Consider the following 24,438-nt stretch of genomic DNA (forward strand, 5'->3'; position numbering starts at 1 on the left):
CAAGAAATCTTTGATTTCTTAAACTTAGTTTTTCTTTAGACTTTTTAAATTGTAGAGACCTTGAAATAAATTTGTTTTTACAAATAAGAATGTTATATTAGATACCTTTTCAAAGAACTGGTAACAATAACTTCAGACACTGGTCACTGTAAAATGTAGCTTTGTAAAGTAATATAATAAATTCCCCCCTTAACTGGTCATGTTTCACATTTTCAATAAACAGTCCATGAAGTACTCTCACAAAGGCTTATCTTTATTACAACAGAACAGAGACATGTATATACAAGCGTTAAAGATGTACAAATACGTGGATGCAAAGAGGTGGATATGTGTTTAGAAGCATTTCCTGTGGACAATAGAGGGTCCAGCTTCATCGTACTCCTGTTTGCTGATCCACATCTGCTGGAAAGTGGACAAGGAAGCCAGGATGGAACCACCAATCCAGACAGAGTACTTCCTCTCAGGTGGAGCAATGATCTACAAAGGGAATACATAACCTTCAGTTAATTAGGTGTTTTTCGTTTTATCGGTGTGCGGTTACATAAAGACTTTGCCATCCACTCACCTTGATCTTCATGGTGCTCGGAGCCAGGGCTGTGATCTCCTTCTGCATACGGTCAGCAATACCGGGATACATTGTGGTACCACCAGACAGCACGTTGTTGGCATACAGGTCCTTACGGATGTCAATGTCACATTTCATGATGCTGTTGTACGCTGTCTCATGGATGCCAGCGGACTCCATACCTGAGGAAAAACAAGCAAAAATTGTACGTTTTTATCCAAAATTCTTGTATGAAATAATCAAAATTTTAACAAACATAATAAATATACATGTGTATGCTGAACTCACCAATGAAAGAAGGCTGGAAAAGAGTCTCTGGACAACGGAAACGCTCATTACCGATGGTGATAACCTGACCATCAGGCAGCTCATAGCTCTTTTCCAGGGAGGAAGAGGAGGCAGCGGTGGCCATCTCATTCTCAAAGTCAAGAGCCACATAGCACAGCTTCTCCTTGATGTCACGCACAATCTCACGCTCAGCTGAGAAAAAGAAGGTTTGAGTACTGAGGGAAAACACACCTAAACATCTAACAAATGAATCAAACAAATTATGGTATCATCCTACCAGTTGTGACAAAGGAATAACCACGCTCAGTCAGGATCTTCATCAAGTAGTCAGTCAGGTCACGACCAGCCAGATCGAGACGCATGATAGCATGGGGAAGAGCGTAACCCTCATAGATGGGGACATTGTGGGTCACACCATCACCGGAGTCCAGCACAATACCTTGAACAAGTAGAAAAGAGTTGGGGTTTATTGAAGCATGCAAAGTTAAAAAAGTGAAGAAGTTAATTTTAGACAATTTTAATCAAGTATGATAAAAGAAAAAAAAATGAAAAGATTACTGACCAGTTGTACGACCAGATGCATACAAGGACAGAACTGCCTGGATGGCCACATACATGGCAGGAACGTTGAAAGTCTCAAACATGATCTGAAGAAAAGAAGCAAAGATTGGTAAAAATAGGAAAATGTCTCAGTTGGAGTATTGATATCATAAAAATAGGAAGATAATCTAAATACCTGAGTCATCTTCTCCCTGTTGGCTTTGGGGTTCAGGGGGGCCTCAGTGAGCAGGGTGGGGTGCTCCTCAGGGGCCACACGCAGCTCATTGTAAAAAGTGTGGTGCCAGATCTGATAGAGGGAGAGAAAAAAAAACAGCTGCTGTCAGCTCGGGAACAACTGCTAGCTGGATTAACAACAGCCAGGTTTTGAGACCAAAGCTGACAATCTAAAAATACCGGCTTTGTTTTCTGACAGCTGGTTAAGTTGTAAATTCAAAAGAATGCAGAAGGGCAGCTGTCAAAAAAGCTCTGAATAAGCCTTCTTGCTAACACACACCTTCTCCATATCATCCCAGTTGGTGATGATGCCATGCTCAATTGGGTACTTCAGAGTCAGAATACCCCTTTTGCTCTGGGCCTCGTCACCGACGTAGCTGTCTTTCTGACCCATACCCACCATCACACCCTGAAGAAGGAAACAAAACAGAAACAATATATAAAATACCCTTATTTTTAATTACTCATACCAAGAATGATTTTTTCTTAATGACAATGGTGTTTTCTCTGGAGTGTACCTGGTGGCGGGGCCTTCCAACAATGGACGGGAAGACAGCACGGGGAGCATCGTCCCCAGCGAATCCGGCCTTGACCAAGCCAGAGCCGTTGTCGCACACAAGGGCGGTAGTCTCATCATCATCACACATGATTAGGCTTTTTTTCTGGTGGTCTAGAATTTGAGCACAGAGATTGGAAACATAAGGAAACAAGAGTTAATGCTTATGATTTGAGCTTTTAGTGTTGTGAAAACCTGCTGTACTTAGTTAGACTTTCTTTTCTTGAGAGGCAAAAAATGTAAAGATAAGAGTTTTCTGTGAATTCACTATAATGTATAATGCTGTAAAGACCTATCAAGAATATTATAGTATTATCACTGCAAACACAAAGATGTAAGTTAGAGTGCTAATTAAAATGTTTTCTTGACATTGGACTCAGCCACTGATATCTTATCTCCACAGCCATGATTGTTCCAGAGAGCAGCCTAGGAAGCACCAAAAACGAAGCATAACATAAGATCTGAAATCTATTTTAAGTTCAGCACCCACTACACTAATCAGAGTTAAACAAGTGACACAGCTATTTCAGTGACTCCAGTTATTTCTGATCAGAGGTGCCAGGCCAGCAGCCATCTATCTGTACTATGATACTTTTATTTTACTACTTTGCAACATGACCTGTCTGCCTAATAACTTCATTCACTGTTCTCTTAGTAAACTTGCACATTACCTTCTTACATTGTGTGCTCTACTCTAAGTCATGTTACAAGATGTCAGATTTTTATGTTTTCTGTGGAAAATTTCCTTAAGTTTATTTATCACAAGAAACATAATCTTAGTGTTCATTTCAGCATTACTTTGTAACTGAGCCATCACAAACAGCAACTCCAGCTTTAAATCTACCTACAATATAATCCTAACGCTTCTTTCATTCATCAGTTAATTATAAACTATAGCATTTTATTCTTACAAAGCAAAGAGATGCATCAGGGTACTCACCAAGGTGTACTGGTACAGGATGCTTCCACTGGGACGAAGGCTCACAGTAAACAGAGCCCCTTAAATAGACCCCATGCAGGACTCAGAGATCAGGGGTGGGGTTGAGGCTCCAGACAAGTCCATATAAGTGCTTCCAGTGTAAACCAGCAGTTCCTATGCATAATGTCTTTACATACTTGGATGGGTGTTCCTCTCTCTGCAATGATTAAACAAACTGAATAACAAAGTAGAAATGTTGCAGTTAATTGTTCTTTGAAAATGATCCTACAGTAAAGCAACTTCATGCTTTGCTACAACCTATGTTTATATTTGCTCTTAAATAATTCAATATATCATTATCATAAGCATGTTTTAAGTGCTGTAATAACTACAATGACTGACATGACTCTGCATCAGGCAGGAAGGCTTATGTCATAACCATTAGAGGTTTTACATTACCCACAGATACCTAGAAGGCCCACCAAGTTGACCCAGTAAAAGCAGAGTCACTGGTGTCTTGTTAAGGGCATGAGAACTTTGTATGTGTCTGTAAATCATCCTGCTGGTATGTGCGCTGAACCTCCTCAATGTGTGGAACAGCTGATGGTGACACCATCTGGGCTCTGTGTCTTATCTGGCTGTCTGAGTGGCTCGCCTGTGTTGGTGCTTCACGCTGATTGGCTCACCCATCTCCTTGTAGGGTTAATGGACGCACCAGAGTCATATATGAGCAGGCACTGGAGTTCCCCACGCAAGTTTGAAAAGAGGAGCTCCATATTTGTGTGAACCACGACTTGCAAGACATTTTTTCCTGTCATGGACTGTGCCTTATGGGGTAGTGTTGTTATCCCTGCGGGAATTATGCACATATTTAAGGTGTTTGAACACATTTGTTCCTAACAAAGGTGCCTGAATATGGTTCTTCTATTTTGAATGATGAAAATATTTTAAGGCAAGCCAGCTAGTAAGAAAGTGAAGCATTTAAAATGTGAGATTAAATGAGATCTGAAGAGGTGTAAAAGCCCTCTTTTGCACCACAGTGCCAGACTCATATCCACTGGTGTATAGCTGCATCTCTGCAGATAGAAGCTGGATGCAGTATGTCACGGTTATTTGCAGACCTTTAATAAACTGATTTGATACAGTTTGACACATAAACAGGCATGTGATTATAGTCTTAATCACAAAGTATATTTATTGTCTTAAGTTTTGGGGCTTAAACTCTTATGCTTCCTAAATTTATTAAACTGGTTTAGGAAAAATACATTAATTTGAGTTTATTATTTACCACAGTGAAGATGCTACAATTAAATCAAAAAGGGTATACCAAAAAGCAAATAATGACTAATGTGAGCATAGGTGTTTTATGAGTGAATAAGACTTAAATAAAAACCCAGCTACTTTATCACTTAGCATAAAAGTTAAATATGTTCTGCTTATTGTGGTTAAACATATTATGAGGCGCTCAGTCAGTTCAGTTTTGAACGTGTACAGAAAAAATTCGGAGACAAGCTTTCTCTCAAAATAGTCACAGAATCGTCTGATCTAATAAAGCTTGTCTTTTTTATTGTTTTTGAGAGATGAATGTGCAAGGGAGATTTTTTTCATCAAATAAACTATTGTATGACTGGGCGCAATTTTAGAGTTTGTATATTAATGAATTACAGCTTTCACATAAATGTAGTGGCCTAAAGCACAACTAAAAGATGATGTGATGTTTCAGGAATGTTTAGCCATTGTTTATCACTTATCACTTTTGTGTAACTAGAAGTCCTCTCATTTTGCCCTTTTTCAAAATCACTTATCTTTTGCCTTTTTGCTGAACTGACACAGATCAAGAAGTTATTTCTTTTGTCCACGCATTTAAACTGAGTTTTCCTTCCTTTTGTCGCTTGAATAAAATGCCTAATTGTAGTCACAGGGTGCACCAGCAGGAGGATTTACCGCCCTCTAGAGGCTATTATTGGGAACGCAACGTGATGACGTTTCATCTGCGACACGCGTCTCTCAACGGTCATGCGCAGTTTGCAGCGTTGTTGTGGTCGCTTGTTGAAAGAGTTGCAAACTACAGATTACGGTGTAACCCCGCTTCATATCGGTGGTTTATGAGTTTGTTTCCGTAAAATTTGGGTATTAGCGGGAGTCGGAGGTGTGCAGGTGTATCAGTAGCGGAGCAGCGTGCTGAGCGGCTCCTCTTCCTCTTTCTTTCTGTCGGAGTGAGACAGGACGGGTGGGNGGGGGGGACTGCCATGTAGCTCTGAGGCAGAAGAATGAGCAGTCAGCACGCTTCAACAGATGGTACTGATGACTACACACTCCAGCAGGAAAATGAACTAGAAGCCCTCGCTTCCATCTTTGGAGATGACTTCCAGGATCTGAGGAACAACGACCCCTGGAAGGTAAACACGTCGCCTTTTATAGTGAGGAAGATGATAGCTAAAAAAGTTGCTTCTGTACACGCTTGATACAGTAATATGCCCAGCAGGCATCAGCGACTCATCTGGAATTTGATTTTCAGGTTAAAAGGCCTCCGGAGGTGCACCTGTGCCTGCGGCCAAACGGGCTGAATAATGGGCAGGAATGCTACGTGACTGTGGACCTGCTGGTGAAATGTCCTCCAACATATCCGGACGTGTGAGTACTGATCTCAGCTGACCTTCACCATTTCATTTTTCTGCTCATTAGGCACTGGAAGATGTTTTGATATGCAACGACCAGCTGAAGTAAAAAAAAAAAAAAGTGTTTGGATAATCAATGTGGTGCACAGATTTCACTCCTCTTACAAACCATCAGCTGATGCTCTGACCCACAGTGACATATGCATAAACCAAAGTTTAGTTAAAATTAACCTTTAGATATTTACAGTATTATGCTATGAAATTGCAGCTTCTTTAAAGCTCAGTTAGTAAAAACATTCCATTAGGATTTAACCTATTTTGATCTATTTTCAATCCTGTTAACTTTGTATGTACAGTATGTACTCTCCTTTATGTATGCACTAGTTTCAGGTCAGTTTATTTCAGGATATCATCAGTAGAATAGTAAAACACACTTTAGAAAGTTAGTTAAAGTTTGAGTATTTATTTTTGTTTGCTGTAATTTTACTGTTCATAAATGATTATTTATCATCATTTCTGAATTAAAAATATGTAGTTTCTTTCTTTTTATAAATCATTTGTGGCTATTTGTGCAGAATTCCAGACCCCAGGCAGTTCAGTCTGACTGGAACAGATCTTGTAAAATGATTGAGGATTAAAAATATTATGCCAGATTGTAAAGTATTTCCCATAAAAGGTGTGTTTTTTTTTTCTCCAATCTGAACCGTCAGGCCTCCAGAGCTGGAGCTAAAGAATGCCAAAGGCCTTTCAAACGAAAACCTGCAGACCCTCCAGAGTGAGCTGGCCAAGCTGGTGGCGGCGCGATGTGGGGAGGTGAGGGGGCGCGGGCGTACCCTGCTGTCACATACGAACACAGATCTCTCAGGAGCTCATTCGTTTGTTCTGACAAGGTGGTGATTTACGAGCTGGCCGACCACATCCAGGGCTTCCTGAGTGAGCACAACAAGCCCCCGCCGCGGTCCTTCCACGAGGAGATGCTGAAGAACCAGAGGAGGCAGGAGGAGAAACGAGCGCTGGAGGAGCAGGAGAGGATGGACCAGCAGCGCAAACAGGAGGAGGAGATGGTCAGAAAGGGAGAGGAAATGGCTACTTTTGATCTGTTATTGTAATACTGTAATACAATCCTACAATGTATTTAGGGGATTTGTCTTTCATAAAGACAAAATAAACTTTATTTTGCACTTGAGGGAACAGTAATGTTTAAATAAATACAATTTAAGATAAAACAAACTTTACCGACTTTTAGTTTTTGTGAATTTCCTTGAGTGTGTTATTGGTTTATTCTTTTAGGAAAAAGAGATCATAGCTGAAATTCAAAGGAGGGAGGAGGAGAAGCGAGAAGAAAAGAGAAGAAAGGAAATGGCCAAACAGGTGTGTGTCCACTGATTGTTGTAGAAAAGCAGTAAAACATGAACAGAAACATACACACCTTCACCATCATTCATCTTCGCAGGAGCGACTGGAGAGCATGGAGCAGCCGGGCTCTGTGTTGGGGAGTTCACCCAGCTCTGGTGGAATCACCCCCGAACTGATCGAGGCCAGGAAAGCTGTCGGTAACCGCCGTCGCACTACCTCTAACACACGTCACAGGTACACAACAAACACTCAGCGCATTCACAAATACTCTAAAACTCTTCTTACGTTAAACAGAATAAATGATAATGCCTGAAAATATATGTCGATTTCCAGACGTGATACGGTTAATGAAGACAGCCCTCGCCCACAGGAGCTGCTTCACTTCAACAGCACTTTTGGAGAGCTTGTTGTGCACAAGGGGAAAAGTTTAGGTGAGATTTATCACCTAGATTTTAGTTGCCTGATTTGCGTCAGTGAGCCATACCAACATTTGAGTGTGTATCTCTGGCAGGTGAAAGCGAGTGCCTTGGCCGGAATGTTTATTGTGGATTTGAGATGAATTCTGGAGAGTTTTCTGTGATCTATGAGTGGTCGTTGCACTGGAGCAAAAAGATGGGCAAGTTCTTCACCAGCCAGGAGAAAGGAAAAATCGAGAGCTGTAAGAAGCAGGCAAGTAAAGAATAAATAATATCATAAAAAATAATGTTTTTAGCATTTTATTAGCAGGTAAATCTGCTGCAGTGCTTCTCAAAGCTATTTTTGACATATTTGCTTTGAAGTTTACTCCATTTTCATTTGTAATGCTTCACAGATCCATGCTGCAGAGAATGAGTTCAACTCCCTCCTGCGGCTGGACCATCCAAACCTGGTGAACTACTTGGCGCTGAGCTCCACTGAGAAGGAGGACTGCCTCGTGGTGAACCTGCTGGTGGAACACGTGGCCGGGATCAACCTGAACCAAAGCCTGATCGGCCAGAGCCCGCTCCCTCTGGACAGACTCTGCCATTACACGGCACAGCTGCTCTCTGCGCTCAACTACCTTCACTCCAACTCCGTGGTCCACAAGCAGCTGGGGGCCTCCAGCGTGCTGGTGGACTCCGAAGGCAACGTTAAGCTGACAGATTACAGCTTATCCAAAAGATTTGCTGATATCTGCAAAGAAGACATTTTTGAGCAAGCCCATGTGCGTTTCTCCGAGGATACAGCGATGCCGACAAAAACGGGGAAGAAGGGGGACGTGTGGAACCTGGGGCTGATGCTGCTCGCTCTGAGTCAGGGGAAAGAGGTGAAGGAGTATCCTGTGACGGTGCCGAACAGCCTGCCTGCTGACTTTCAGGACTTTCTCCACAAGTACGTATGGCCGGGTTCCTCTCCATCTTCTTAAACTAATGTTTCAGCCTGTTCATCATAAATGATTTCTTTCCTGGTTAATGCTTACATTAATTTGACTTTATTGGTGACACTTGTTGAGACATTAATAAGTGTTATTTTAAAGTTAAAAGAAGCAGGAAAAACCATTGTATTTTGTTTGTATATGATTTCTTGTATTATTTGTCTGTTTGCAGTCCTGGCTGGATTAAAAACAGCAAGTTCACTCATTGAGTGAATTTAGAGCTTTTATTTCAAATCTTGTGTTGATTGTTGTCAGCAGATCATGAGCGCTATAGTTATTTGTCCCGTAGACTGAATTATTCCACCTCAGTGCTGCAGATGTTTCTGTCAGAATTGCCTAAAATCCTGGGTGTGTCATTTTGTTTCAGATGTGTGTGCTTGAATGATGCTGAACGCTGGACGCCTCAGCAGCTCTTGGACCACGCTTTCCTCAAGCCTCCTTCCCCGAAAAACCTACCTCAGTACCAGGAAAGCAGCCCAGAAGGTCTGCACACCTTAGAACGTATGGCTTATTTAGTGGAATTTAAAAAAAAACTAACAAAAGTTTGTCGATTTCCAGATCTAGCCGTAGACTTTGCATCATCAGCGCTTCCCCGCGGCCCCATCCTTAATGCTCCGTTCAGTTCAGGGACGCAGAGACAGTTTTCCCGCTATTTTGATGAGTTTAAGGAATTGCAGCTGCTAGGAAAAGGAGCCTTTGGTGCTGTGATAAAGGTAAACCTCACGTTGTTTTTGTTCATGTGAACATAACTGCATTAGATTAGCAAGTGACTTTGATTTTTGTTTCTTTTCACGCCCAGGTTCAAAACAATCTAGATGGTTGCAATTACGCGGTGAAGCGCATCCAGGTGAACCCGGCCTGCAAGCAGTTCAGACGAATCAAAGGCGAGGTGACGCTGCTCTCGCGCCTGAACCACGAGAACATCGTCCGCTATTACAACGCGTGGATCGAGCGGCACGAGATGCCCTCCACAGGGGTTCTGAGCAACACGGACAGCTCGGAGCCTCCGAGCGAAGCCGGCAAGCACCTGCAGTGCGGGGATCCGCCGCTGCGCCTGAACGAGCTCGGCCTCCCTGACAACGTGGAGGACGCCGCCCCGCCTCCGGCTCTGTCGAGCTCCGTGGAGTGGTCCACCTCCATCGAGCGGTCCTCCAGCGCCAAGTGCGCCGGACACCAGTCGAGTGAGGAAGACGATGAGGATGATGAGGATGATGAAGATGTATTTGGAGCCTCTTTTCTGTAAGTTTTCATTTAAGAGTTATCCAGGGGTAAGGATTTCTCCTGCACAAACTGTGAACACGTCACAAACATTTTTCTCCTCATTCAGGCCATCAGATAGCGATTCGAGGAGTGACATCATCTTCGATAATGGCGATGATGATATAGATGAGATACTGCAGGTTGGAGAATGTTTCATGTCACTGTTTGTGTGATGCTGACTTTAAATTTGTTACTGTCAAGCTTGTGCTTCAAAGAAATTCTGCTTTAATTTACAGGTTGAACCAAGCAAAAGGCCAGCGGCCGACACAACAGAGAGCTCAGACTCTGATCGACTTCTCTCTATAGCACATTATTTGTACATACAGGTAAACCTCTCATTTGTCCACACTTTTATCATTTAAGACCGTTGCTTTTCTTCTAACTGATGTGTCATGGTCCCAACAGATGGAATACTGTGAAAAGAGCACTTTAAGAGACACAATAGATCAAAGCCTGTACCTAGACCGGAATCGGTTATGGAGGCTGTTCAGGGAGATCCTGGATGGCCTGGCTTACATCCACGAGCAGGTCAGAAACTATCAGATAAGAAATTTAATGAAAGAGTTCACGGTTTTATCATTCACAGTCCGTTTCTTTCAGGGCATGATTCACAGGGATTTGAAGCCGGTCAACATCTTCCTGGATTCGCAGGACCACGTGAAAATTGGAGACTTTGGCCTCGCTACAGACCATCCTGCTAATGTGGTATGCCGTTTTAATTTTTGCCCATCTGAAAATCAGGAAAAATAGTCCTGATATGACGTGTTAAATTTTAAATTTCTAACAGGCTGCAGGTAAATTTGAACTGGAGGAGAGCTGCTCTGCATTGATGGCCAAACCAGACCCAGCAGGTGTTGTACTCACTTAACTCTGAGCTGTTACCTGTGGATGTTGATAGTCATACTATAAAAACTGAAATTACTTTTGCTGGTTTTTCAGGTAACATGACAGGCATGGTTGGCACTGCACTTTATGTCAGTCCGGAGGTTCAAGGGAACACCAAAGCCACTTATAACCAAGTAAAAAAAAAAGCAACAATTACAGTTTAACCTTGTTGTGGCTCTTTAATTGCCTCTAAATTTCATTTTGTCCACAGAAAGTTGATCTATTTAGCCTGGGCATCATACTCTTTGAGATGTCCTACCGGCCATTTACCACCGGTGCAGAGCGCATCTCTGTTCTGAGCCAGCTGCGAATGGTATGTCAGGAGAAGTGCTTTGAGGTTTTCCTAAAACCTGACTTTCTACAGTTAATTCCCAAACGTTTTATTGGTACAGGAGTCGATCACATTCCCAGAAGATTTTCTTGCAAATGAGCAAGGAACACAGGTTAGAATGACTTCAGCACAAAATCCAATGGGAATCAGTCTACTTGTTTCTCTGGAGTTGCATTCTAACATCTTTTCTTTTTTTTAATTTGTTAGAAGAAGGTCATAGAGTGGCTGCTGAAGCACGACCCCGCCCTCCGGCCCACTGCCCAGGAGCTGCTGAAGAGCGAACTGCTGCCGCCGCCTCAGATGGAAGAGTCGGAGCTGCACGAAGTGCTGCAGCACACCATGGCCAACATCAACGGCAAGGCCTACCGCACCATGGTGGGCCAGTTGTTTGCACAGAACACCACACCGGTCATGGATTACACCTATGACATAGACCTGCACAAGGTAAATAAACCCTTACAACACACACAAGGCTGTAACTCAGTCAATTTTACAGATACAGAGCTAAAAAAGTAATGGCTGAAGCTGATTCACAACATATATTCTCAGTACTACACATTGTGCAAGACCTTTGGTTAAAACTGTGTCTGAGTATTGATCTGTTCCTGCTAACGTTCTGCAGAGACTCGTCGCTGCCTGTAGATGTCAGTGCAGGCACATTTTTATTCCATCTCCTTTCTTCTGTACTGCTTCAGCAGTCGAGCAGAAGGGTTCCACAGGCTTGGTTGCTCCCTAACAGAGGTTGTTTGTTTGCTCTCCCTTCAGGGCAGCTTCAGCTTCAACAGTGCCAAATTGCAGCAGCATGTGTATGAAACCGTCACCAGAATCTTCAAGAAGCATGGTGAGCACACTGCTTTGTTTAATGTGTGTGCATGTGAACACAAGTCAGTGTTTAGTTTCTGATCCAAACGACTTGCACCCCTGACCTGGTGTTAGCCTGTTTTAGAGACCCCCAACATCTGGTCCAGTGTGAAGCAACCAAACAATAGGTTCACTGTCGGGCAGCACAGACTCCTTACACATGGTGCTTTTCTTCACTTTGTTCATGGCGTCCAGCTGTACGCATTTGGATCTGCTCACATGCATCAGTTCTCTTAGGGTTGGGGGTCACATTATCTTATGGAGATGAAGCAGTAATATGTAATGTGCCCTCAGGTGCTGTACGTCTTCATACCCCACTGCTCCTCCCCAGAAACAGGAAGTTGTATGATGGAAATGAGCTGGCCTGCTTCATGGACCACAGCGGAATGCTGGTCACTTTGCCCTATGACCTTCGTGTGAGTTCAACAAACACACACACACACACACACACACACGCTTGCACACAAATGACATAAAATGCAAACATTCACGGTTTGAGGCTGCAATCAGCCGCCACATTGAGGTCCTGCTGCCTCAGGAAACCCCGAGGACTTAACGGTTGTTTCCACTTTGTGATTGATTACGCTTACTTCACTGTCATTAATTCTGCGCCAAATGTCTCGACTCTGTTTTCACTTCAGATGGCGTTCGCAAGATTTGTTGCCCGCAATAATATCACACAGCTGAAGAGGTACAGTTGATAAATTACCTTAATACCCCTTAAACACTTAAGAATTGAAATAATGTTCCATCAGAAGGTATTTTTTACGTCAGTCTTACAAAGTTGTGATGTTGTGTAAAACGTAATTAAAATCTGAATTTCATAAAGCCATATTAATAATAATGCAAAATGGTAAACATAAATGTTTAAACTAAGAAATTGTCTAATTTTTGAAGAATTTGAATTTGATGGCAGTAACATCACAAAGAAGTGTGAACAGCGACAGCTAATGCTGTAAAAGTAAGTGGTACAAATAAGAAACAGCTGGAAGAGAATTTTGCAACTAATGACATTAATTGTCAACAGATCAGTAAGAGGACTGAGTAATAAAATGATTTTACAGCAGCAGAATCTCTCAGAAGTAAAGATGGGCAGAGGTTCACCAGTTTATAAAATAATTGAATGAATGAAAAATATCGGGAGTAAAAGCAGCCAGTGTGTTTCTTTTTTTTCTCAAGGTACTGCATTGAGCGTGTGTTCCGACCCAGAAAGCTGGATCGTGCACACCCGAGGGAACTCCTGGAGTGTGCCTTTGACATCATCACGCCCATCACCAACAACCTGCTGCCTGATGCGGAGACCATTTACACCATCTCCGAAATAGTCCAAGAGTTCCCCGCGCTTCAGGTTGTATGCACCTGGAAGTGCTTGTGTTGTGAAGTTTGTGCTCTGCTGCCTTGTTGTCATTCAGTCAGAACAGCCTGTTCATGGGCAGAACCCTCATTCTTCTTATTTTCCTATGAATGTCATCAGCCCCACTTGAACTTTTGTTTTTTCCTCTTTAACTTCCCACTCACATTCCTAACATACCAAAGTATGCGTAAACCCGACTCATTCGCACTGAATTTATTGTTTATGTAGTAAATTTGCTATGTGTAGCTCTGTCCGGTTCCTTCCCTCCCTTCCAGTGCAGTCTGTTTCCTGTCCACATTCATCCCAGCACTGCGTCAGTCCCTAGTCGCAGCTTTCTTTTCACACTTTATGAACTCAGTCAACCTTGAGTCTAGCCTCTTTTATATCCCCCCATAGATCCTGTCTCTGATCCTCTCCACTGCTCCGCTCTTTGTGTGAAAGCTCTTAAGAATACGTGCGTCAGACTGAATGAGAGGGCAGCCGGACACAACAGTTATTATTCACTGAGGTGCTCGGTGCTCAGACGTGCTGTTAGTATCGACTATAATTGCAGCCGAGAGGGTTAAAGGTGTGTTTATAACTGCAGGAAAGGAACTATAACATCTACCTGAACCACACCAGCTTGTTGAAGGCCATCCTGCTTCACAGCGGGGTCCCTGAGGACAAACTCAACCAGGCTTCCAACATACTCTGTGATGCCATGGTCAGTGGTATCGCATATTCTAAAAAGTCATGGTAACATTTAAGTGTTTACATATCAGGACGTTATGGACTTTGTGAAATTAAAAAAAACCCTATTACACAGTCCCAATATTTATTTTACAAAAAGAATGCTGATCCAGTAGGTGGGTAAAAACTACCGTAACTACACCTTCTCTGCAGATAAAACAAATCCATTTCATTAACTTTTTAATAAAATAACATTCTCTGACAGCTTGAGACATTCTGAAGTGTACGATAACATTATATCATGGAGAAGAGACATCATCAACAAGAATTTTGGAACAATGTTCTTCAGACAAATAAGAGATGTTTGACCATAACTCACATTTGGAGCAAAACAAATATCAGAACAAACACCTTTTACCAATTCATACAAAAGATGGTTATTTCAGGTTATTGCTCTAAAAGGGTTTTTTCAATATAAAAAATCACGGGGTGTATTTAGTATTTTTTGCACACAGCTGCTGGTAATTTGAAATCTACCACGTGATGTTTATTGGTTATAAGACCTGGCTAGAGCCAGAAATTAGTCATTATGTGCTGATATGTAAAACCTTTGAGTTGAAATAGGTGGAATTACTTTTTTATCATGATAATAAAGTGGAATGATCTCATACATCAGTGTTCTCTGCAAATATTGAAACATTTGTCTTTTTCTCTTGGCTGCGTTTGCTGCAGAACGAGAAGCTGACCAGACGTGAGGTGGAAGCAAAGTTTTGCAATTTTTCATTGTCATCTACCAGTGTACGTGTAGATTATTCATTTTTTCCATTTTTGTAGCAGCGTGCTATTATTTTTTTTTTCAAACTCCGATGATTCTCCCCACCTCTTGATTTCAGCTTCAGATGCTGTACAAGTACATCGATAATGGGAAGGGGACTCTGCAGGAACTGAACCCTCTGCTGACGTCACTCACCAAACAGAAGACCGCCGTCACCCAGCTGGCCAAGCAGGGCGTCAAAGACCTGGAGGAGCTCACTCTGCTTCTGCGCCGACTCGGCGTTAAACTCAGGGTGAATTGGACTAAAGAAATGAAGGAGAATAATAAACCCAAACTATGTATGTTTACTTAGTTTTTATTGCATGTGTTTCTACTGTTAGGTGGTGGTCAACCTGGGTTTGGTGTACAAAGTGCAGCACCACTCTGGAGTCATCTTCCAATTTGTGGCTTTCATCAGGAAACGAAAGCGAACTGTTCCTGATATAATAGCTGCTGGAGGACGCTATGATCACTTGGTGGGTTTTATAGTCAACCATCCTCATTCCAGTAATAAGAGACAATTAATAAATTGGTCTGATGTCATAATGAAAATATGGAGCTGTAGGGTGAATAAATATTACAGTTGTTCCATATCAGGCCGTGTTGGTGATGCAGCTTGCTTTGTGTCTTTATTAGATCTTAGAATTTCGAGGGCCAGCTTCCACGGTCCCCATCCCCAACGCAGTGGGGGCCAGCATTGCTCTGGACAAAATCTGCGCTGCTATGGTTGGCATGGAGGAGCCGGTGAGACACACACACACATATACACACTAAAATCTGACATTCCTAATTATTGTAATGACGGAGCTGCAGGCAGAGTTTCATATTTAATTATGGCTTTTTCAGCAGTCGGCCGCCACACAGCCACTTTTAGAAACATGTTAATAACTATGATCAGTGCAGCTCTCGACTCCCTGGAGTTATTTTTGGAGGCACATCCTTTTTTAATATTTTGGCAGAAAATTGTCTTAAAACACCCATTTATTACTTTTGTAGATTTTGAAGCTGCAGTTCTATTTTTTTTCATTTTACATTCTAGTTAGGTACCGTATCTGTTCTTTGTTTCAGCCAACAGTGAGCTCCTGCGATGCGCTGGTGGTCCCAGTGGGACATTCATCAATGTCCAAAGCCATTAGTGTTGTCCAGAAGCTGTGGAGCACCGGGGTCTCTGCAGACATTGCCTACGATGTCTCACAGGTTAGCAAATAAAATAAATTAATAAATAACATCAGGTTGATTTGAAAAATCCATTTGCTAAAAAAAACAAAAATATGTTTTGTTTATGTTTAAACAAATGTGCTAGGTGTTGTCTTCCTTGTTTGATAGTTTGATAATATTAGCAGAAAAAATTATGTTGGACCCATTTATTTGCACATCTCATGAATGAAAAAGGCCTTGGGATTACAAAAAAAGTCTGCTTCCTTAGAAGCAAAGCATAAAGAAATAAGGGATGACTCAAGTCTTTTGCACAGTGCTTTCTATGTGAGGAAGTGAATGTAAAACCGTAAGGAGACCAACAGTCCTAAAAAAGCCAGTTTACTTCAACAAAAGCAAAGTTTCTTATAAATGTTCAAGCACTAATGACCCAATCCTTCCTCTCTTTGTCACTTCTGTAATTGTTATTTACGTCTCCACAGAGAACGTTGTAGACCAGGAACGTTCAATACTTCAAGCAGAATGTTATAGAGATAGATCCTTCGTGCTGCAGTAACCTTATCTCCCCTACAGAGGTCAACACCTGACTTCCGTCCTTGAAGCAGTTGCTCACTTATCAGCAGCAGGTTTTTTGGTTTCTCTTTTCGACAGACTCAGAAATGGTTATTATCTTTGAACGGTGCTTGGTGGTTCCATCTAAAACCGACTCCCTCACAGTCATTTGTGCAGTTTTTTGTTTTTTTTTTGTCAGGCACACTTTTTCAAAAGGTGTTACATTGAGCTGAAATCGTTCCTTTCAAAGCGAAGCTATTTGTGGTCTGGTCCAGCTCCTCTGATGCCATGCTTCTGTCACATTCTTCACGTTTATGTGACAAACGGATCTCAGCCCTGTTTGTTTAAACGGCCTCCCTGCCACAGCGCCGTGCCAGCATTTTAACGCCTCTCGTGTTTTTTCCTCCTCTACTCGATATAGCCTATTGTTGTCCTAACTTTCCACCTCTGCCGTGAATGTTTGCTTTAACGGTCCTCATTGTCTTTTGTACTGGCACAGGACACAAGCAGTTGGCCACCGTCATTTCCCCGGAGTCCTCAGAAGCAATTAGGAAAGTTTGAGTCTCACCGAAAACAATCACATTCCAAATCACGAAGAGTGTGTTTTTGTTGATTACATGCCTTGACCTGTGGAAAGCTGGTGATAACACCTCGTTAAAACCTCCTCACCCCTCACTCTCCCCCCCTCACCAGGCTTTTGTTAATACCGTTCACATGCTGGCGCCTTAACAGACAGAATCCGCAGCTTTAATTCTTCCTCAGGTGACGGTTTCTTCTAGCTTTTATTAGCCAAATATGGCAAACCCTTCCACATGGTGCCAGCTAAAGCCCAAAGCAGCCCATTTGCCTTCAGGCAGTAGCTTAACTTTGACATAATCCAGTCTGTCAGTGAGAACGCTGTAAGAAAAGAGGAAGTGTAAAAAGTGACACACACTGCAGGCTTTGTGTTGCTCGTTCAAACTGAAGCTGATGAGAATAAATGGGGCCGACGTTGACATAAGCATACATCCTCATCGTCATTGTTGAATGTTTTGGTGTCGGTCTGAAGTCCCGGCTTGGGGCCCGCTCCTCTGGTTCCAACTAAAACTCAACTTTAAATAAACTGACTGCTGAAACAGAAGAATTTTGAGCCATATTTCTGTAAAGAATGAGCTTCGATCTTCCCTCTTTGAGACACCAGATCAGTGAAAACTCAACTTTATTACTTTATCACTAATAATGCATTCCCTTTTTATATTTTCTAGTTTATTTATGTTTCATAGGTCATTCATTCCCGTTATATAATCATGTGATTTCTGTTGCATTTTTTTCAACTGAGATGTCCCTTTAAATGTGTAGCATTCCATATTTTTGTGAATTTTGTGTCCAGTCTCAGGAGACTCTGCTGGAGCACTGCAGGTTGGCGGGCATTATGTGTCTGGCCCTCGTCTCTGACAAAGAGGGAAACTATGTGAAGGTAAACCAACTTTACTCCCCAGCAATTATTTTCAGTCCCACTCTGATGCGTTCACTGACATCCGAGGTATCTTCGCATGAACTCGGCAGCCAGAGAGTGGTTTTAGAGTAAACGGCACAAAACGTTCACGACGCTGGTGCACTACAAACGTGTTTGTTATTGGACGTCTGCATCAGCACATGCTAAAAGGATTTTGTGTTCCCAGGTGAAATCCTTTGAAAAGGACAGACAGTCTGAGAAGCGAATTCCAGAGTCGGACTTGGTGGACCACATCGTTCAGAAATGTCGGACCAAATTCTTTGACGAGAGAAACATCAGGTGGAGAAATCTGTGTAACGTGCTGCTCAGAATTTTTTGTTTTGACAGATTTATAGGAGTGTTTCTTCTAGATGATCTTTGTGTTTCCCTGCAGAGAAATCTCTGAAAGCATGACCCTCCAGAATCCTAAAGGATCACAGCTCAACAACACAGGTAGTGAGACCCACTATTACTATATGCCTACATTAGGGTACCGCTTTAGAAATGTGTGGCATTTATATGACTTGAAAGGAATGATTACCAAGAAGAACAACAGAACATTGATGAAACGTTTTGTATTTCACACCAGTTTGGGCACAAAAAATAAAGACCAATTGAACCAAATATAGTTTGGATGAATATGTGATGAGCCTGTTGGATGTACATCTGATCTGCTGCCTTACAATTTAGTAAATGTGCAAAATCTTGTTTTCAGGCTCTGTGGAGCAGCACGGGAGCAGCAGCACCACGAATATGAACGTGTACGTCATCAGCCCAGAAAAAGTCTCTGCAAGCACCAGAAGGCGCTACGAAACTCAGGTTTGTGATGCACAAGAGCACGCAGAGATCAAACTGTTTAAATGTTTTTGTCCTTGTTTGTTTGTGCGTGTGTCCGTTTGTTTGTAGCGCTAGCAGTGTTTCCCATCAACCAGAGGGCAGATTTGAATGAAACTCTCAGACCGTAAACATTGGATGTACATCTACAACTGATTCTTTATTGGAGTCAACCCAATTCAAGATGGTTGCCCCAGCCAACTGATCCTAAGAAATGACTCTAACTCGGTCAGCTCTATCGCTACTGAGCTAAAACTGAGGTAGCAGCTGAGTGTCATCCTCAACTATTACTTCAAGCGCTAACTGATCAAGAGAGATGAGCTGTAACTTTGTCCCTCCTCATCATGAGATGGCATGAAAGGCAGCAGGGGATGTGCTTTTCTTCAAGGAAGGCTGAGCCTCTATTTTTTATATATATTTTTTATTTTAGCACGTAAAGTCACACCCATATTTCTGTGCCACAAGTTTTTTTGTTTCCATGTGTGTCTTCTTTAAGCCGAGTTGTTTCTTATAAAGAAAAAGTGTCATGCCAAACATTTCCTTGGGAAATGATTGCATGTGAACTTTGTTTTTCAACTTTTTTTATGTTCATGGGAAAAACTATCATTTACTTTCCGTTTTTTTATGCTTAATTTGTTTCTCTCTCACACTCTCTCTGTTTGTTTTCCCATTTCAGATTCAAAGCAGATTACAGAACCTCAGTAGCAATTTGCAGAACAAGAGCAACGACATTGAGGTTCTCGCTGTAAGTTCACTGTTTATTTATCCCCCTTTATCACTCCCAGGCCTAAGTTTCTTCCCTCCTGCTCTCCCACCTTATCTGCTGAATTCATGTGTGAAATCACAGAAAGAGGAAAAAGCTTTGTATAGCTAAAACAACAAACATCAGGAGGAGCAGTCCCTTTTATTGGTATTTGCCTTGTGCTCCGATCCCCTGCTGGTGAGATGGCTGTGAACATTTTCCAGTTGCTGCAGAACAATGAGCACTAAACAGAAGGCAGTGCCCATGTCGCTTTGGAGTGGTGCAGGGGGGTGTAAATGGCTGCCATATTGTGTTTATTTGTGGTCGGGTTGTAGATTCATGGTCAGATTCTCTTGAAGTAAATCTCCCTGCTTGTCTTAATTATAACGTTGCTGCATATTTCAAACGTCAAAGCTGTTTGGATCCGGGCTTGATGTGCAACGTAACAATAAACACAAGTTAAAACCTAACAGGCAAAATCACCTTGCTGCAATTACACAGGTTTGTAAATGTTTGCTGGTGCATGTCAGTAGCCTGATTGTATCCAGTATAGGCCAGAAGAATGAGTCCAAGAGGCTAGTAGGCGCTTGATATTTTTTTACACAATAGTGGTACTTCCTGTCAAAATACCTAGGAGATTGTGTTCTGTGTAGTGTGTTGTATATTTGGACTGTGAGATAAGGCTTTCTTGTGCAACCCCCTGTTCTTTTTTTTCACAGGTGGACCTGCCAAAGGAAACTCTGATCAACTTCCTGTCTCTGGAGGTTGGTTCCACATTACTACCTTCATCAAAAGCGCAGCACAGTTAATAAAAGGCTAAGCGGGAGGGGCGGGGGATGGACAGAACAGCCAGTAAAGGTCAAGATCCTAGACAGGAAGAGGGAATCCCGTCTCCTTCCTTTACAGTGGTGTTCTGTGAGGAGCGAAGCGAGGGAACTCCCCTGCACTTAGCCACAGCCTGACAGAGTCATGAAAGAGGTTGAACCCCTCCGTTTCACAAGGCTCACATGTGTGACAGACGTGCACTGCGTTTAACAAAACACACTTTTAGAAGGTGTTTATAGCCACATTCCAAACTCGTTACCAAGACTTTTTGCTCATAAAGTTCCAGGATCGGTTCCATGACGACTAATTATGAAGTGAAGAAATGGGGAAAAAAGCGGAGAAATATTCTCAACGCTGCAGTTATATAAGCAAAGTCCTCCTCTCCATCAGTGAATGGGCCAACATATACAGGCTGCCCTTAGCAGCACGTGTGTTAAAGACAACACGCAGGGTGTATTGTCAGGACAGACTTTTTAATGTGATATATTGCCCCATGTCACGCAAACACCCAATGAAATTGTAAAAATTATAAGTACAAAAACTTGTTTTCTAATTCTGAGGTTTGTTATCAAATACGACTCTCAGAGTGTTGGACAGTCTGCAATTTTGCATATACTGGACTCAATTTGTTCCAAGTCTTATTGTATGAATGCTGATTCCATTTTTTTTTATTTTTTCATTCATTTCTTGGCAATCTATCTACTTCTGCATACTTTCTGTTTTGTTTAGTCATTCATAAATTGAAATGTTTATCCCATTCAGGAGATGGCTTGTGGATTTTTTTTGTAACTTTTATACTTTCTAAAATAGTTAACGTTATTTTAATTTTGATACTTTTAACTAGTTTCAGCTTTTAGCAAGCCTTTTGTTTCTTTTAACACATCAGAGTCATTCAGCTCTCAGCATCTCCTCTGCATTTTCACAAAAAAAATGCAGTTTCTCTAGTTTGGTATTAATGTTTTTCATATCTATATTTTTACACTTGCCCTTTTATGTTTTCCAAGTTTGAAAGTGAAGAACAGTTCAACAGCAGCATCAAGACTCTGCTGTCTCGTCTCCCAAAGCAGCGTTACCTGAAGTCTATCTGTGATGAGATCTACCAGTTCAAAATTACAAAGAGGTACGCCGTCATGTGACTGGATGGCTTTTTATAGGTGTGGCTTGAGAAAAAAAAAAAAAAAAAAAAGGTGCATTTTTTTTATGTTTCCTGTAAACAAAGCTAAACATAGTCTCTTTAATTCACAGTTAGGTAAGGGTGCAAGTTGTATTGAGAGAACCAAGCAGCTCACTGTTGCCATGGGAACTCAGCCTGGCTTTAAAACCAAACAGGACAAAGCTTGTTGAAAAGGGAGAATTTAAAAGATTTGTTTATTGTCATTATTCTTTTTTTGTCATAGCTACTATGTTGTTGTTTTTCTCTCTTTTAGCTAGTTTTTTTTTCTCAGAATAAAGACCAAAGCAGAGACGATGCCTTTAAAAGCCACTTCCTTTGGCAGGCAGCTGCCACTCCTAAACTCCAGCTAAGCCCACATACTTTAGGTGTAGCAGTGACAGTCAGGCCTTCAAAGAGAGCTGTTAGACACATAACCACCGCCTTGTAAAACATTAAATCCTCCCGTTGATCCTATTTCCTGAGGTGAATTTTGGAAAAAGGTTTTTGTTTTGTTTTCTTTGCCTTGTTTGGTCTTCTGGTGTCTGGCTCGTAACACCTCAGCTGACTGACGTAGACCAGCTCCCCCTGAGTTTGAGCTGCGAGTGTTCAGAGCTGATTTCCCTCTTTCATAAATGAGACGGTAACAAGGGGGGGGAAGAAAAATCAAAGCGTCTCCAGAGCAGTTGGTTTTAATTTTCTGTCTCTGCTTTGTGTTTTGAGTTGACATTTTGGGCGGGGAGAGGGTAAAAGACTCGACTGATAAATGAGCAACACAGAGGCAACAATGGATACATTCAGCATGTGTTTGTGTCCTTTTGTGTAGCTGTTTTCTTTAAATGTGAGGCACAGGCAACTGACGCCAGATGAGTGGGGTAAAGGGCTTTCGCAGCAGTCACCTTGCTGCTGCAGGATCATAAACAAGACTTATCTCCAGGGCTTTGCAGTCAGTGACCTTTCCTTTGAGTCAAAACCATTGCTGAAAAGACCTGCACGTAAACGTCTGACTTCACTGCTGTTTCGACTTGTCCGCAGCCGTGCTTGCGGCTCTGTGAGACTGTATTTAGATGAGGTGGTGCCTTACACAGAATTATGTGTCATCATGTTGACACTTGCGAATTAGCACTGAACCCAGAGTGCAGTTAGGGTTAATGGGGATCATTAATGCAAGGTTTTTTGGAGATAAATCAAACTCTGTATTCTATCCAGCAGCTGATGTTTGCACTTTATTCATTTCTGGTGCCTTTCCAGACGTGTCAGCTGCCCATGCCATAGGCACTAATGCACCCCCATACCATCAGAGAGGCAGGCTTTGGAACTATGTGCTGATAACAGACCGGTTGATCCCTCTCCTCTTTAGTACAAAAGAAATGACATCTGTGGTTTCCAGAGAGAATTTCAAACTTTGATTTGTTTGACCCCAGAGCAGTTTTCCACTCTGCCTCGGTACAGTTTAAATGAGTTCTGGCCCAGAGAAGAGAACAGCGTTTCTGGATGAAGCCTTATTCAGCATTAGTAGATGGCACATGGCAAAGTGTGTTTGCAGACAATGATTTGTTTTGTGGAACTGTTTCCCGAGCCAATGCAGTGATGTCCAGGACACAATCAGACCTGCCTGAGAACCTGAAGATCACAGCATCCAACTTTCAGTCTTGTCCTTCGGCCTCAGAGATTTCTCCAGATTCTTGAAATCTTTTAAAGATATTATGAAGTGCAGATAATGGAATACTCAAAATCTTCCCAATTTTCCATTAAGAAACAAATCATTGTATTTGATTTTTTTTTTTGTTACACTTTACACGTCACAGCTGCTTTTGTATAGGGGTTGTAGTTGATTATTAAATGTTATTTTTACTTTATAAAAACACTTCAGTTTCAAAGTGTTTAAACCACATTCACGTCTCCTAGGAGTTACAAAACTTCTTCCCCTTGAGATAGACTCCTGGCAAAGTTGTCTCCTCTTGTTAAACAGCACTGGCTTCTTAAAAAAAAAGTTCCCAGAAACCCTCCTGGATGAATTTCACTGCCCTGATTTTAAGATGTTCTATTTTGAAGTCGAGCATAATTCTTTTATTTTTTATTTTTTCTTGCTTTTTTATAACAAACACATGTTGTCCCTTTTCAGGGTGGCTGTGGTGGTCCTGTACAGCTACAAGGATGACTATTACAAGATCCTTTTGTGAGACGCAAAGGGGCTCCTCTGGCTAGGGAGAGATTTCACTCTACCAGAGGTTCAGACGACTTTCAAAGACTGTTTTTATCCCCGAAGCTCCAGAATCTGCTTGGAGATTGGACAGATTTATACCTTTTTTCATTTGGAAAACGTGACCCCCCCCAAAGACACAAGTGACTTTGTTTTATTACGGTGAATGATAATTCAGCTATTAGAGCCAAACTCTGCCTATTTCCTACAACCTTTTGGTGTTTTCTGCGTCACACAAAAGGTTTGCTGGACTTTACTGCCTTAACAGAACTGTAAAATCTGGGAAAAAAAGAAAGGGCTATCTACTGATGATTATGCTATGAGTGGAAGACAGAAGGAATAAATCACTTTTTCCCCACATGCTATGACGTGCGTAGTGTGTTTGTGTGTGCAGCAAGAGATGGTAGAGTGTAAATAGATAATTTCATCCTCAGTATGTTCACAGTAAACAATCTTAATATCAAGCTTTACCACACAAGCTGTTGTGGCACCTGAAATTTCATCAGATTTTTAAAAACTTCCAACATTTCTATGTTAAAAAAAAAAAGTCTTAAAAAAAATCAACTATTCATTATTTAGTTTTTCTCAGCCAAAAAAAGAACACCTAAAACAAATAACTGGCAAATTTGCTAATGAGTTTTCAATACTAGTCCAATCAACAGCACATGATTATCCAGGTTTCCAGCTCTAGTCTGTACACTTTTGTCTTTTTCAGTGTTTTATTAACCCAGTTAATAGATTAGAGGTCTTCCTGCTACTTGTTTGTAGTTAAACCCTCCTGACTCTACTCCCTTACCTCTGTTAAACACATCTGCATCTGCTACTGAGATAAGAAAGCAACTGGAAAACAAGAGAAAGCA

The 24,438-nt window shown here is 41.8% G+C and overlaps 2 protein-coding genes across 3 annotated transcripts; one reads left to right on the plus strand and one right to left on the minus strand.

Annotated features, from left to right (window-relative positions):
• Window positions 1–232: 232 nt before the first annotated feature.
• Window positions 233–3,197, minus strand: LOC108234028 (actin, alpha cardiac muscle). The gene is made up of 9 exons (XM_017412853.3): window positions 3,124–3,197; window positions 2,146–2,297; window positions 1,908–2,036; window positions 1,590–1,700; window positions 1,416–1,500; window positions 1,131–1,292; window positions 854–1,045; window positions 566–747; window positions 233–477 (listed from the first exon to the last, which is right to left on the minus strand). The coding sequence occupies exons 2-9, from the start codon at window positions 2,272–2,274 to the stop codon at window positions 334–336; spliced, it is 1,134 nt and encodes a 377-aa protein (XP_017268342.1). The 5' UTR covers window positions 2,275–2,297; window positions 3,124–3,197; the 3' UTR covers window positions 233–333.
• Window positions 3,198–5,107: 1,910 nt separating this feature from the next.
• Window positions 5,108–23,938, plus strand: eif2ak4 (eukaryotic translation initiation factor 2 alpha kinase 4). Of its 2 annotated transcripts, XM_017412792.3 has the most exons (39): window positions 5,108–5,501; window positions 5,621–5,736; window positions 6,431–6,533; window positions 6,611–6,784; window positions 7,011–7,091; window positions 7,174–7,310; window positions 7,410–7,507; window positions 7,588–7,745; window positions 7,888–8,426; window positions 8,837–8,952; window positions 9,028–9,182; window positions 9,269–9,708; window positions 9,797–9,869; window positions 9,966–10,055; window positions 10,135–10,257; window positions 10,330–10,434; window positions 10,517–10,580; window positions 10,669–10,748; window positions 10,826–10,927; window positions 11,007–11,057; window positions 11,153–11,389; window positions 11,711–11,786; window positions 12,101–12,222; window positions 12,448–12,497; window positions 12,986–13,154; window positions 13,747–13,863; window positions 14,562–14,627; window positions 14,723–14,896; window positions 14,985–15,119; window positions 15,280–15,387; window positions 15,712–15,840; window positions 17,720–17,806; window positions 18,012–18,124; window positions 18,219–18,277; window positions 18,540–18,643; window positions 19,335–19,403; window positions 20,120–20,164; window positions 21,230–21,345; window positions 23,501–23,938. In XM_017412792.3, exons 1-39 carry the CDS (start codon window positions 5,373–5,375, stop codon window positions 23,556–23,558), a joined length of 4,968 nt encoding a protein of 1,655 aa, XP_017268281.1. In that variant the 5' UTR covers window positions 5,108–5,372; the 3' UTR covers window positions 23,559–23,938. The 2 variants fall into 2 exon arrangements, 1 of the variants encoding a protein (XP_017268281.1); XR_005233618.1 differs by lacking the exons at window positions 19,335–19,403; window positions 20,120–20,164; window positions 21,230–21,345; window positions 23,501–23,938 and having other exon boundaries at window positions 18,196–18,277; window positions 18,540–18,580.
• The last annotated feature ends 500 nt before the right edge of the window (window positions 23,939–24,438 follow it).

This window comes from Kryptolebias marmoratus, linkage group LG10, assembly GCF_001649575.2.
Source record: "Kryptolebias marmoratus isolate JLee-2015 linkage group LG10, ASM164957v2, whole genome shotgun sequence".
Taxonomy (NCBI): domain Eukaryota; kingdom Metazoa; phylum Chordata; class Actinopteri; order Cyprinodontiformes; family Rivulidae; genus Kryptolebias; species Kryptolebias marmoratus.

Bases quoted from the DNA above. Each gene is read 5' to 3' on its own strand.
- LOC108234028 (XM_017412853.3), bottom strand. From the start codon at position 2,274: ATGTGTGATGATGATGAGACTACCGCCCTTGTGTGCGACAACGGCTCT. The intron at 1,701-1,907 runs GTGTGTGTTAGC...TCCCTCTATCAG, and splicing joins ACTGGGATGATATGGAGAAG to ATCTGGCACCACACTTTTTA. The intron at 748-853 runs GTGAGTTCAGCA...GTTTTTCCTCAG, and splicing joins TTTCCAGCCTTCTTTCATTG to GTATGGAGTCCGCTGGCATC.
- eif2ak4 (XM_017412792.3), top strand. From the start codon at position 5,373: ATGAGCAGTCAGCACGCTTCAACAGATGGTACTGATGACTACACACTC. The intron at 8,953-9,027 runs GTCTGCACACCT...GTCGATTTCCAG, and splicing joins CCAGGAAAGCAGCCCAGAAG to ATCTAGCCGTAGACTTTGCA. The intron at 9,870-9,965 runs GTTGGAGAATGT...TTTAATTTACAG, and splicing joins ATATAGATGAGATACTGCAG to GTTGAACCAAGCAAAAGGCC.